General features: G+C 41.3%; 1 protein-coding gene across 1 annotated transcript; it reads left to right on the forward strand.

Annotated features, from left to right (window-relative positions):
• The first annotated feature begins 5899 nt into the window (after positions 1-5899).
• Positions 5900-7972, forward strand: LOC123482691 (cytosolic 5'-nucleotidase 1A-like). The gene is made up of 5 exons (XM_045211175.1): positions 5900-5917; positions 6137-6266; positions 6544-6666; positions 6891-7078; positions 7409-7972. The coding sequence occupies exons 1-5, from the start codon at positions 5900-5902 to the stop codon at positions 7775-7777; spliced, it is 828 nt and encodes a 275-aa protein (XP_045067110.1). The 3' UTR covers positions 7778-7972.
• The last annotated feature ends 3473 nt before the right edge of the window (positions 7973-11445 follow it).

Genomic DNA, 11445 nt, shown 5'->3' on the forward strand with positions numbered 1-11445 from the left:
GAGAACCAGAAAACTTTAGCTTACGCCTTCACTATGGTGAAACACTAAAACAATACAGAAATACACTAAGAAAAAAGAAGGACCAGCATGACAGAAAACAGCTCATTGTGATTGAAGAATCCATAGAATCAAATCACTTCTGGGAAAATTGGAACACACTAAACAAACAACAACATGAAGAGCTATCTATCCAATATGAAGATGTATTGATAAACCACTTCTCCAACCTTTTTGGCCATATAACAAAGAACCAAGTGCAAAAACATATACATGATCATTTACTAAACTTAGAATAAGTTATTAAAGACTACCAGAACCCAACCCAAAAAGGGCTGTGGTGTTGATGGTGTCCTAAACAAAATGATAAAATATATGGACCACAAATTCAAGTTGGCTATTCTTAAACTCTTCAATATTACCCTCAGCTCTGGCATCTTCCCTAATATTTGGAACCAAGGCTTGATCACTCCAACCCATAAAATTTGACCCCAATAATTTCTGTAGAATATGCGTTAGCAGCAATCTCTGAAGAATCCTCTGCAGTATCATCAACAGCAGACTCTAACATTTCCTCAGTGGAATCAATGTCCTGAGAAAATGTAAAATTGTCTTCTTACCAAAATACTGTACGACAAACCACGTATACACCATTATTTACAAACTGGACTCAGAAATCAAATGTCTACTGTTTGCAGATGATCTGGTACTTCTGTCCCCAACCAAAGAGGGCCTAAAGCAGCAGTGAATCTCAGTAAGACAAAAATAATGGTGTTCCAAAAAAGGTCCAGTAGCCAAGACAACAAATACAAATTCTATCTAGACACTGTTGCCCTAGAGCACACAAAGAATTACACCCACCTCATCCTAAACATCAACACAACAGGAACAGTTGAAGTCGGAAGTTTTACATACACCTTAGCCAAATATATTTAAACTCTGTTTTTCACAAACACATCCTAGTAAAAATTCCCTGTTTTAGGTCAGTTAGGATCAGCACTTTATTTTAAAAATGTGAAATGACAGAATAATAGTAGAGAAGTTTACATACACTCAATTAGTATTTGGTAGCATTGCCTTTAAATAGTTTAACTTGGGTCAAACGTTTCGGGTAGCCTTCCACAAGCTTCCCACAATAAATTGGGTGAATTTTGGCCCATTCCTCCTGACAGAACTGGTGTAACTGAGTCAGGTTTGTAGGCATCCTTGCTCGCACAGGCTTTTTCAGATCTGCCCACAAAAGTCCTTCAATGCAAAACAGTATTTTAATCAGTTATTTGGTGATGTGAATATATTTACTGTATCTAAAATTGATAACTTTAAAAAAAAACACACTATTGAAACATTTCTGAAATTCACTGAGTAGGATGGTATTTCCTGTCCTCCTCTGCTGTACAATGTTTTAAAACAGTTGCAGCCAACAGTATTTTTCAGTGACAACACGTTTGTGGCGTCCTCGGAGACGCAGATAGCTAATTAGCACGGGTAGTCGACTCTGTCTTCCGTCTGTTGTCTGTAAACAAGCTCTGTAAAATGGAAATATGTCCATGTGGGGGAGTCTTAACCCTATAAAGGTGTTTTAGGAATTTAACCTTAACATTTTTATAATAATAATAATTCTTGCTGATATGAAATATACGTTCTTTGTTTCCAAAGCCGTACCGCAAGCGATCCGTGCTAACGTTTAGAGCTAGCATCAGGGCTGTTAACAACTCCCCCAGCCAGAAGATACTATTGTCAATAGGCACTAGAGGTTATTAGTGTCTATGAATGGGCTGGGATTGCCTTACAACTATATATACATTCCTTATTGCAGGTGAAGGAGAAACCTCACTCAATATTGCCATTGTCTTTAGGCCTAGCTGAAATGTGTGTAATGCATCCAGAATAGGTTTTTGCTCAGAATTACAATAGCCAATGTTGTTTACCACTGTTACCATCTACGCATGGATGCCATTGTGGCAGGTTAATCTGGTTCTTCTACTATAATGGTATGCAGCCACAGGAGTCAAAATTATATGACCATTAGACCATGTTTGAATCAATAGCTGAATGACAAATGTTTAACTCGAGGGAAGACCTCTTGTAATAACATTTATAGTTGGGTGGATTTCTGTTGGGTGGATTGTTGCACAATTGCTGTTATACGAATCTATAATGAGCCTTTTAGCTAATCAGTGGGCAAGGCCAGCCCCCCTGCCAAGATGGGCCAGCCTGTTTTTCTCAGGCTGAGGTCACGCAAACTCATATTCAAAGTGAAACAGGGCTTCAGCAAAGATACTTGTTCTGACACTGTCATCAGTTAGACAACATCATGGATTGTAAAAAACTGAAAGGATGGGTGTCACTGCTTATAAACTTGGAGCACATTCCACATTGTCATATTTTTTTGGGCAGCTAAAACCATGATTTGGACAAACAGTAAAGTGCATTAGCCTCACGATTCCTGTAATGAAACTGAGCACCCTGACCCTGTGCCTGTTTCACAGGGACCTGCTGCTGTAATGAGCAAGCCACTCTCCTCTTCCCCCATGCGCTTGAGAGAGAAATGTGGTCTAATCGTTTAACATTTCAAAATGCAATTGCGGGAAATCACCGCTTTGGAAGTTTAGTCTCTTTGTCCCGTTTGAAGAGTGGAGGGCCTCAGCTTTCTCAATAGTCAGCTCAATAGTTTTACATTTGATATGGCTTTGAGATATGGAGCGGCGCGCGGCGAAATGCACACCGGCCATTGCGAGGGTATAGGCCGATAGGTCTCATGGGTAGTAGCCTACAACTGCAACATGTTTTTAGGACATAAAATGTACTGTTGGTTGAATACATGGCTACTAGCAGTGGGTATTATATTTAGAGTTATCGATCTAGTTAATGTGTTTTGAGTTTCCACTTCCTCGTGTTGTACCCCAAATTAATTAGCCTAATGATATTCGAGGTGCACATAAAGATTTATCTCTATTGAACAAAAAAATTCTGGACATTCTGGAGTCCTATTTTGACAGTAAAATATAGCAACTATAGTCTTAATTGTCATCCCATAATTCATGACAATCACTGGGTTAGGTTAAATGTATTGAGTCATGCATTCCTGCTTGTACGTGTTAGATGAAACAACTTAGTCTATCTATTTATTACACTTCTTAATAAAGCACTATGAATGACTTCATAAAATGATTATTCGTAATTTGGGGAGCTGGTGCCAACAACTGTAAAAGTTAGTTGCACCAGTGACACCAGGGGAAAATGTTAGCCTGGAGCCCTGTAATAGTAACTGACCTAGAGACTGCTGCCCTATGTACATAGTCATTGAACACTGGTCACTTTAATAATATTTACATACTGTTTTACCTACTTTGTGTCTATACTGTATTCTAGTCAAGGCTCATCCTATATAACTACTGCTGTACACACCTTTTCTATTCATACATTTTCCATTATGTCTATACACACCATCATATAAACTCAACAAAAAAAGAAATGTCCCTTTTTCAGGACCCTGTCTTTCAAAGATAATTTGTAAAAATCCAAATAACTTCACAGATCTCAATTGTAAAGGGTTTAAACACTGTTTCCCATGCTTGTTCAATGAACCATAAACAATTAATGAACATGCACCTGTGGAACGGTCGTTAAGACACTAACAGCTTACAGACGGTAGGCAATTAAGGTCCCAGTTATGAAAACTTAGGACACTAAAGAGGCCTTTCTACTGACCTGCTCATCTGCGTGAACGTGCCTTAGGCATGCTGCAAGGAGGCATGAGGACTGCAGATGTGGCCAGGGCAATAAATTGCAATGTCCGTACTGTGAGACGCCTAAGACAGCGCTACAGGGAGACAGGACAGACAGCTGATCGTCCTCGCAGTGGCAGACCACATGTAACAACACCTGCACAGGATTGGTACATCCGAACATCACACCTGCGGGACAGGTACAGGATGGCAACAACAACTGCCCGAGTTACACCAGGAACGCACAATCCCTCCATCAGTGCTCAGACTTTCCGCAATAGGCCGAGAGAGGCTGGACTGAGGGCTTGTAGGCCTGTTGTAAGGCAGGTCCTCACCAGACATCACCGGCAACAACGTCGCCTATGGGCACAAACCCACCGTCGGGACTGGCAAAAAGTGCTCTTCACTGACGAGTCGCGGTTTTGTCTCACCAGGGGTGATGGTCGGATTCGCGTTTATCGTCGAAGAAATGAGCGTTACACCGAGGCCTGTACTCTGGAGCGGGATCAATTTGGAGGTGGAGGGTCCGTCATGGTCTGGGGCGGTGTGTCACAGCATCATCGGACTGAGCTTGTTGTCATTGCAGGCAATCTCAACGCTGTGCGTTACAGGGAAGACATCCTCCCCCCTTATGTGGTACCCTTTCTGCAGGCTCATCCTGACATGACCCTCCAGCATGACAATGCCACCAGCCATACTGCTCGTTCTGTGCGTGATTTCCTGCAAGACAGGAATGTCAGTGTTCTTCCATTGCCAGCGAAGAGCCCAGATCTCAATCCCATTGGGCACGTCTGGGACCTGTTGGATCGGTGTTATGTGAATTATTTAACAAACTATTTTAGTGTCTCTGTGCGTCTCCCAAAAGGTTGTAAGTCTTTTGGGATTTAAGTAACGGCCAGAGTCCCGGTCTGCATTGTCAGAGATATTTATTCATTGAGAATTCTGCCATCACAATTTCAGAGTCCATCTTTTATACTCATACAAAAAGAAATCCCTTCCCTCTGTAGGCGGGCTGTAGTTTTCCACTCTAAAACTGCTCTACTGACCTTCAGTTCACACACACACACACACATGCATACACACATGCACACACACACACACACACACACACACATATCCTACTCCCCGCTTTACTCAGTTATTGCCGTTCTCACAATATTCTGCACCATGTTTTCATAACAGTTTCTCCCCTCCCTAAATTGGGAGGCCTCTTTATCTTAGTTTCTCAGTTGTCTTTGTTGTCTGGCCTAACTCTTACTCACATTGCTAAATAGTGGCTCAATGCCATAGCCTTTACTGGTCCTACACTCACACATTTATAACACATTATACACAGTTTCAGGGTGTAATAATTAGTCATTAATATTAATCTATCAATCGGAGGGTGAGGGCTAGGGCCATCCCCCCTCAGAAATGTCCGGGAACTTGCAAGTGCCTTGTGGAAGAGTGGGGTAACATCTCACAGCAAGAACTGGCAAATCTGGTGCAGTCCATGAGGAGGAGATGCACCGCAGTACTTAATGTAGCTGGTGGCCACACCAGATACTGACTGTTACTTTTGATTTTGACCCCCCTTTTTTTCAGGGACACATTCCATTTCTGCTAGTCACATGTCTGTGGAACTTGTTCAGTTTATGTCTCAGTTGTTGACTCTTGTTATGTTCATGCAAATATTTACACATGTTAAGTTTGCTGAAAATAAACGCAGTTGACAGTGAGAGGACGTTTTCTTTATATGTATATTCCGTCTATCTAATAACTCTATATTAAATTCCTTTATTTTTATTTAGGGGATTTGTGTGTTTTTTTTGTATTGTTCGCTATTATTAATATCACTACTGCACTGTTGGCGCTAGAAACATCATTTCGCTACACCCACGATAACATCTGCAAAATGTCTATGCGGCCAATAACATTTGAAGGTATGTGTTGATTCAGGAGAACATATATATGACGGGCACTAATTAGCAATATAGGCTAAGTTGCTAGCTTGGCTTTTATAACGTGGAATGTTTAAGCAGACAGAACAGAACAAAAGCAGCACAGAGTGACACCAGCGAAGATGCTGAGACAAACAAAATGGTTAGAGAAGAGGCACAGTTATAGTGGTGAGTTGTCTCCAGTGGTGTTTTTACATATTTGTTTTAAACATGAGCTGGTTAAAAAAGAGGACCATGTCTCGCCAATCACTGGTACAGAAAATGGTTGAGAAATGCTGTACTTTACTGCCAATGTTATGTCAGCACTACTGCCTGTGTGTAGGGTCAGGGTGAAGGGTGCATCAATGGTTGGTGGTATCATGATGGTGGGAGGGATGGTGGTGTACGCAGCGATGTGGATAATGCCAGGGCTGAATTCTTGTCCCAGTCCGCCCCTGTGCATTTATCAGTGCATTTGTGCACACCCTGCAGGCTCTGATGTCTGTGAACGCACGGCTGAGGCAGCTCTACCCCGACAGCGAAGAGCTGTTTGACATCGTCCTGATGACTAATAACCACGCCCAGGTCGGAGTGCGCCTCATCAACAGCATCAACCACTACGGTTCGTGGTCGACACGCTCAGCCATGCCTACTACAGTGCTATAAGCAGAGAAATACAATGACCAGTAATTGGAGTAATTATATTTCTATGGTTATAAGACGCGCTTATTGTGAGCTGCATTTCATTGAATGATGGGTATTTTTGACCAAATATGTTTTTAGTGGTTGTATGCATGTTTTGCATGGATGTTAGTGGCAATCTTTGGCTACCAGCCTGATGATACCATCACATTTGTATGGGGTTCTGATACGTTTTTGTTTTTCACTCTACCTGACAGATTTAACCATTGAGAGGTTCTGTATGACGGGAGGGCAAAGCCCCATTGGCTATCTGAAGGCCTATCTGACCAACCTGTACCTCTCCAAGGATGGAGAGAAAGTCATGGAGGCCATTGAGGAGGGTAGTTGAAAATGCTGCTTTCCTTTGTCCTCTAGGGATTAAACTGGTTTAGGTTTGCATGGATGCTAAATTGGTAACAGAGTAAAAAACTGTAGATGTACATTGTGGTAACACTTTTTATAGGTATGATATAGCCTACATATATGATACCGTTGTAATGCATTTTTAAGACTTGTTATGAGCATGTATAAGCCCCTTTTTTTTATATAATGTCTTTATAAATAGGCATTGCAGCAGTGACCATGTTTGCATCTGGAGATGTGGAGAACAAGCTTTCCGACACACAGCTGGAAGTTGCCTTTGACGGGGATGCTGTCCTCTTCTCTGACGAGTCGGAGATCATCGTGAAACAACACGGCCTGGACACGTTCTTTGAGCATGAGAAGGAGTTTGAGAACAAACCTCTTGCACAGGTGTTCATGAGAGTATATGCCTCCTATTTTATGTTAGCTTTTGACATGATTCCAAATGTTCTTTCTTTGGGTAACACTTTATTTGGAGTCTCCCTATAGAGGGTTATAGATGTTCAACTTACTATCAACAAACTTTTTAACTAACACACCCACTTACCCTAATCCTAGACCTTAACAAGTTGTTGCATATCATCCGTGGCTGTTGATAGTTTGAGCATTTAAAGACCATCTATAATAGGGGACTATCCAAATAAAATGGAACCCATTGATGTATTTGCTTTAATAAAAAATGTAATAATACTATGCTAACCCTATGTCTCATTCACTCAGGGTCCCTTAAAGTGTTTCCTGGAGGTGCTGGGGAAGCTCCAGAGGAAGTTCTATGCCAAGAACGAGCGTATGACCTGCCCCATTCGTACCTACCTAGTAACATCCCGCAGCGCAGCCAGCTCAGGGGCCCGCGTCCTCAAGACCCTCAGGAGCTGGGGCCTGGAGATCTACGAGGCCCTGTTCCTAGCCGGGGCCCCTAAAGGGCCCCTCCTGCAGAAGATCCGTCCCCACATCTTCTTTGATGACCAGATGTTCCACATCGAGGGGGCCAAGGAGCTGGGTACTATCGCGGCACACGTGCCTTATGGGATTGGACAGAAGTACCACAAGGAGAAACTTAGTGAGCAGCCTGCCAAAGACACACAGTAGTGAGCCTCCTAGGGGTGGGAAGGTATCATACATTATGCAAATAGTTAGTTGCGCACAACCCTGTCATCAGCGGTAGGTTTTGTTTTGTGCTGGATTTTGTATTAAAAGTGCCTTTATCAGAATATACTGTAGTAAAAATGTAGTAGTACTCACTTCAGGGATTTTTGCTAGAATAAAACAAGTTTTACAATGTCACCTGATGTTCTCGTTCATAAGGAGAATACTTTAATGCAATATTCATCATATTCCAGTTGTTAATTACAGAATTATCTATCTAGTTTTTGTAAGAATGTATGTGTTCACATTTCACACACACAAGTGTTTTTTATATCTTTAGAGAAGAACATTTGGTCTCATTTGCTGCAGAGACCAACATGTACACTACCGGTGAAAAGTTTTAGAGCACCTACTCATTCAAGGGTTTTTCTTAATTTTTACTATTTTCTACATTGTAGAATAATTATGAAATAACACGTATGGAATCATGTAGTAACCAAAAAAGTGTTAAACAAATCAAAATATATTTGAGATTCTTCAAATAGCCACCCTTTGCCTTGATAACAGCTTTGCACACTCTTGGCATTCTCTCAACTAGCTTCACCTGGAATGCTTTTCCAACAGTCTTGAAGGAGTTCACACATGCTGAGCACTTGTTGGCTGCTTTTCCTTCACTCTGCCGTCCGACTCATCCCAAACCAGCTCAATTGGGTTGAGGTCGGGGGTTTGTGGAGGCCAGGTAATCTGATGCAGCACTCATCACTCTCCTTCTTGGTAAAAATATCCCTTACACAGCCTGGAGGTGTGTTGGGTCATTGTCCTGTTGAAAAACAAATGATAGTCCCACTAAGCCCAAACCAGATGGGCCATGAAGGCTTGATTCACACAGTCTCCTCTGAACTGTTGATGTGTCTGTTACTTGAACTCTGTGAAGCATTTATTTGGGCTGCAATTTCTGAGGCTGGCAACTCTAATGAACTTATCCTCTACAGCAGAGGTAACTCTGGGTCTTCCATTCCTGTGGCAGTCCTCATGAGAGCCAGTTGCACCATAGCACTTGATGGTTTTTGCGACTGCACTTGAAGAAACTTTAAAAGTTCTTGAAATGTTCCATATTGACTGACCTTCATGTCTTAAAGTAATGATGGACTGTCGTTTCTCTTTGCTTATTTGAGCTGTTCTTGCCATAATATGGACTTGGTCTTTTACCAAATAGGGCTATCTTCTGTATAGATACCTTGTCACAACACAACTGATTGGCTCAAACGCATTAAGAAGGAAAGAAATTCCACTAATTAACTTTTAAGAAAGCACACCTGTTAATTAAAATGCTTTCCAGGTGACTACCTCATGAAGCTGGTTGAGAGAATGCCAAGAGTGTGGAAAGCTGTCATCAAGGCAAAGGGTGGCTATTTGAAGAATCTCAAATATAAAATATATTTTGATTTGTTTAACACTTTTTTGGTTACTACATGATTCCATATGTGTTATTTCATAGTTTTGACGTCTTCACCATTATTCTACAATGTAGAAAATAGTAAATCCCTTGAATTAGGTGTTCTAAAACTTTTGACCAGTAGTGTATTTTACAGTTAACTGCCAAAATAATGGAAGCAGTTGAGTAAATGAGGGATACAACGTATATTGAAATCAGGCACTGAATGGTTTGATAAGCATGACAACTATGTAAACCATTTGCGATGGCCGTCTCAGTCACCAGATTTCCACCCAATTGGACACTTATGGGAGATTCTGGAGCGGCGCCTGAGACGAGTTTTCCACCACCATCAACAAAACACCAAACGATGGAATTTCTCGTGGAAGAAGGGTGTCGCGTCCCTCCAATAGAGTTCCAGACACGTGTAGAGTCTATGCCAAGGTGCATTGAAGCTGTTCTGGCTCGTGGTGGCCCAACGCGCTATTAAGACATTTTATTTTGGTGTTTCCATTATTTTGACCTGTATATTCTCAACACTCCTGCATCTAGACTTCGGCCAATGCATGCCATGGAATTGCGGTTTATCATAGCTTTGAAATCCTTTGCATAGAGGAACGGCAAGGATATGTGCATAGTGAAGGTATGAAAGGGAGCATTTACAAGGTAGAATGCTAATTGATATGAAAGTGATGCGTTTTGGTTTTCATGCTTAGGCTACCATATAAAATAGGCTTTATTACATTTATTTACACTTAATATCTATTCCACTTTTTACTATCCATTCATTGTTCTAATAAAGGGTTCTTCAATTCCGGACCTGGAGGGCCGAAACACTTCTGTTTTTTTATTTCTACCTGGTAGTTAATTGCACTCACATGGTGTCCCAGGTCTGAATTAGCCCCTGATTAGAAGGAGAGGATGAAAAACAGACCGGAATTGAAGAACCCTGTTCTAATATATTCGGTTTTCCTATTCCATAAAAAAAATTACTTTTTAAACGCAATAAACCTCACCTTGCTCTTAAAGCTATATCAAAATATCAAGCAAGCTAGTTGACCATATATGCTGTTCCACTTGTAAAATGTTACACGTCAGGCGTTACGCTTACAGTTTAAAGTTGAATATACATAATGCGAAAGGACAGTCTCATGTTGCACATGTAGTGTTTTTCTTTTTAAACTCTAATTTCTATATTTAAGAAGATCAAGTCTGTCTTTTTGTAAACGTTTAACTGAGAATAAAGGGTTTATCGTGTGCATCTAGCAGTACGGTTGCAGGGAGGTTGAAAAAGGTTCGAAACAGAATTGAACGGTTGATTTTGTTTTTATGTATTATCAAATCTCACCAATAGATGGGGCTGCTGGCTACAAAATGGCTGAATTGTTTTGTTCACTGTTTTGTGATGTCTACATTGGCCTTTGCGTTAGCATTTTATGCTCTCAAGTGAACTATAACAATCAAATGTAGAAAACTCATTCAGATCCTGGAGTAAAATCTTCCATAAATCAGCCTTGCTCTTCTGAACCAGAGTTGATCAAAAGCCTCTCTTCCATGCACTTGCAGGTACGCCCCACAGGAGAGCACTGTCATTCACACTATTTAGTGTACATGAGGTATCTTTCTGCCTGTTGGGCAACGGACTGCATCTCCATGAGCTGGGCCCAGTCTGCAGTTGCCATGGATACTCTGGGTGCTGACACTAGGAGGACTGAGTAGCCACTGCTTGTTTAAGACACTATTCATAACAAAGGATTAGAGGCACAAAGTACCCCCACTGCGTTATATGAGATACACCTCATCCTCATCACACAGGCACTATAATTAGCTGTACGTGGGTGTTTGCTTGTGTGAAGGTGGGGATCATGGTGTTAATTCTGTAAATTCTCAAACCATTTTACTTTGTAAAATAGGTAATTCACCTCATCCACTACCAATATGTACTTACCTATGCAACAGATGGTTGATTGTGGTTGTTGCTCTACTACTGTAGATGTCTGGGATTGACCTGTATGTGTTTGTGTTTTCCAGAATGAGTTCAAGGCCAAGAACATCAAGAAGAAGCAGAAGGTGAGCATTATAATGTCTGTGGATGAAAACAGAAGGTAAGGGGGGGGTCTCAATGATAGGAGACGGATTGGAGCGTGTGGCTATGTGGGGTTTATTTAGGATAATCTTTGAAGAGGTAGGGTTTGCATGAACATTATCTGTTGGTGATAAGTGTGTGTCAGGATGG

This window comes from Coregonus clupeaformis, chromosome 36, assembly GCF_020615455.1.
Source record: "Coregonus clupeaformis isolate EN_2021a chromosome 36, ASM2061545v1, whole genome shotgun sequence".
Taxonomy (NCBI): domain Eukaryota; kingdom Metazoa; phylum Chordata; class Actinopteri; order Salmoniformes; family Salmonidae; genus Coregonus; species Coregonus clupeaformis.

Excerpts from the sequence above, each read along its gene's own strand:
- LOC123482691 (XM_045211175.1), top strand. Across the intron at positions 6,667-6,890 it reads CATGGAGGCCATTGAGGAGG|GCATTGCAGCAGTGACCATG; the intron begins GTAGTTGAAAAT and ends CTTTATAAATAG. Across the intron at positions 7,079-7,408 it reads AGAACAAACCTCTTGCACAG|GGTCCCTTAAAGTGTTTCCT; the intron begins GTGTTCATGAGA and ends TCATTCACTCAG.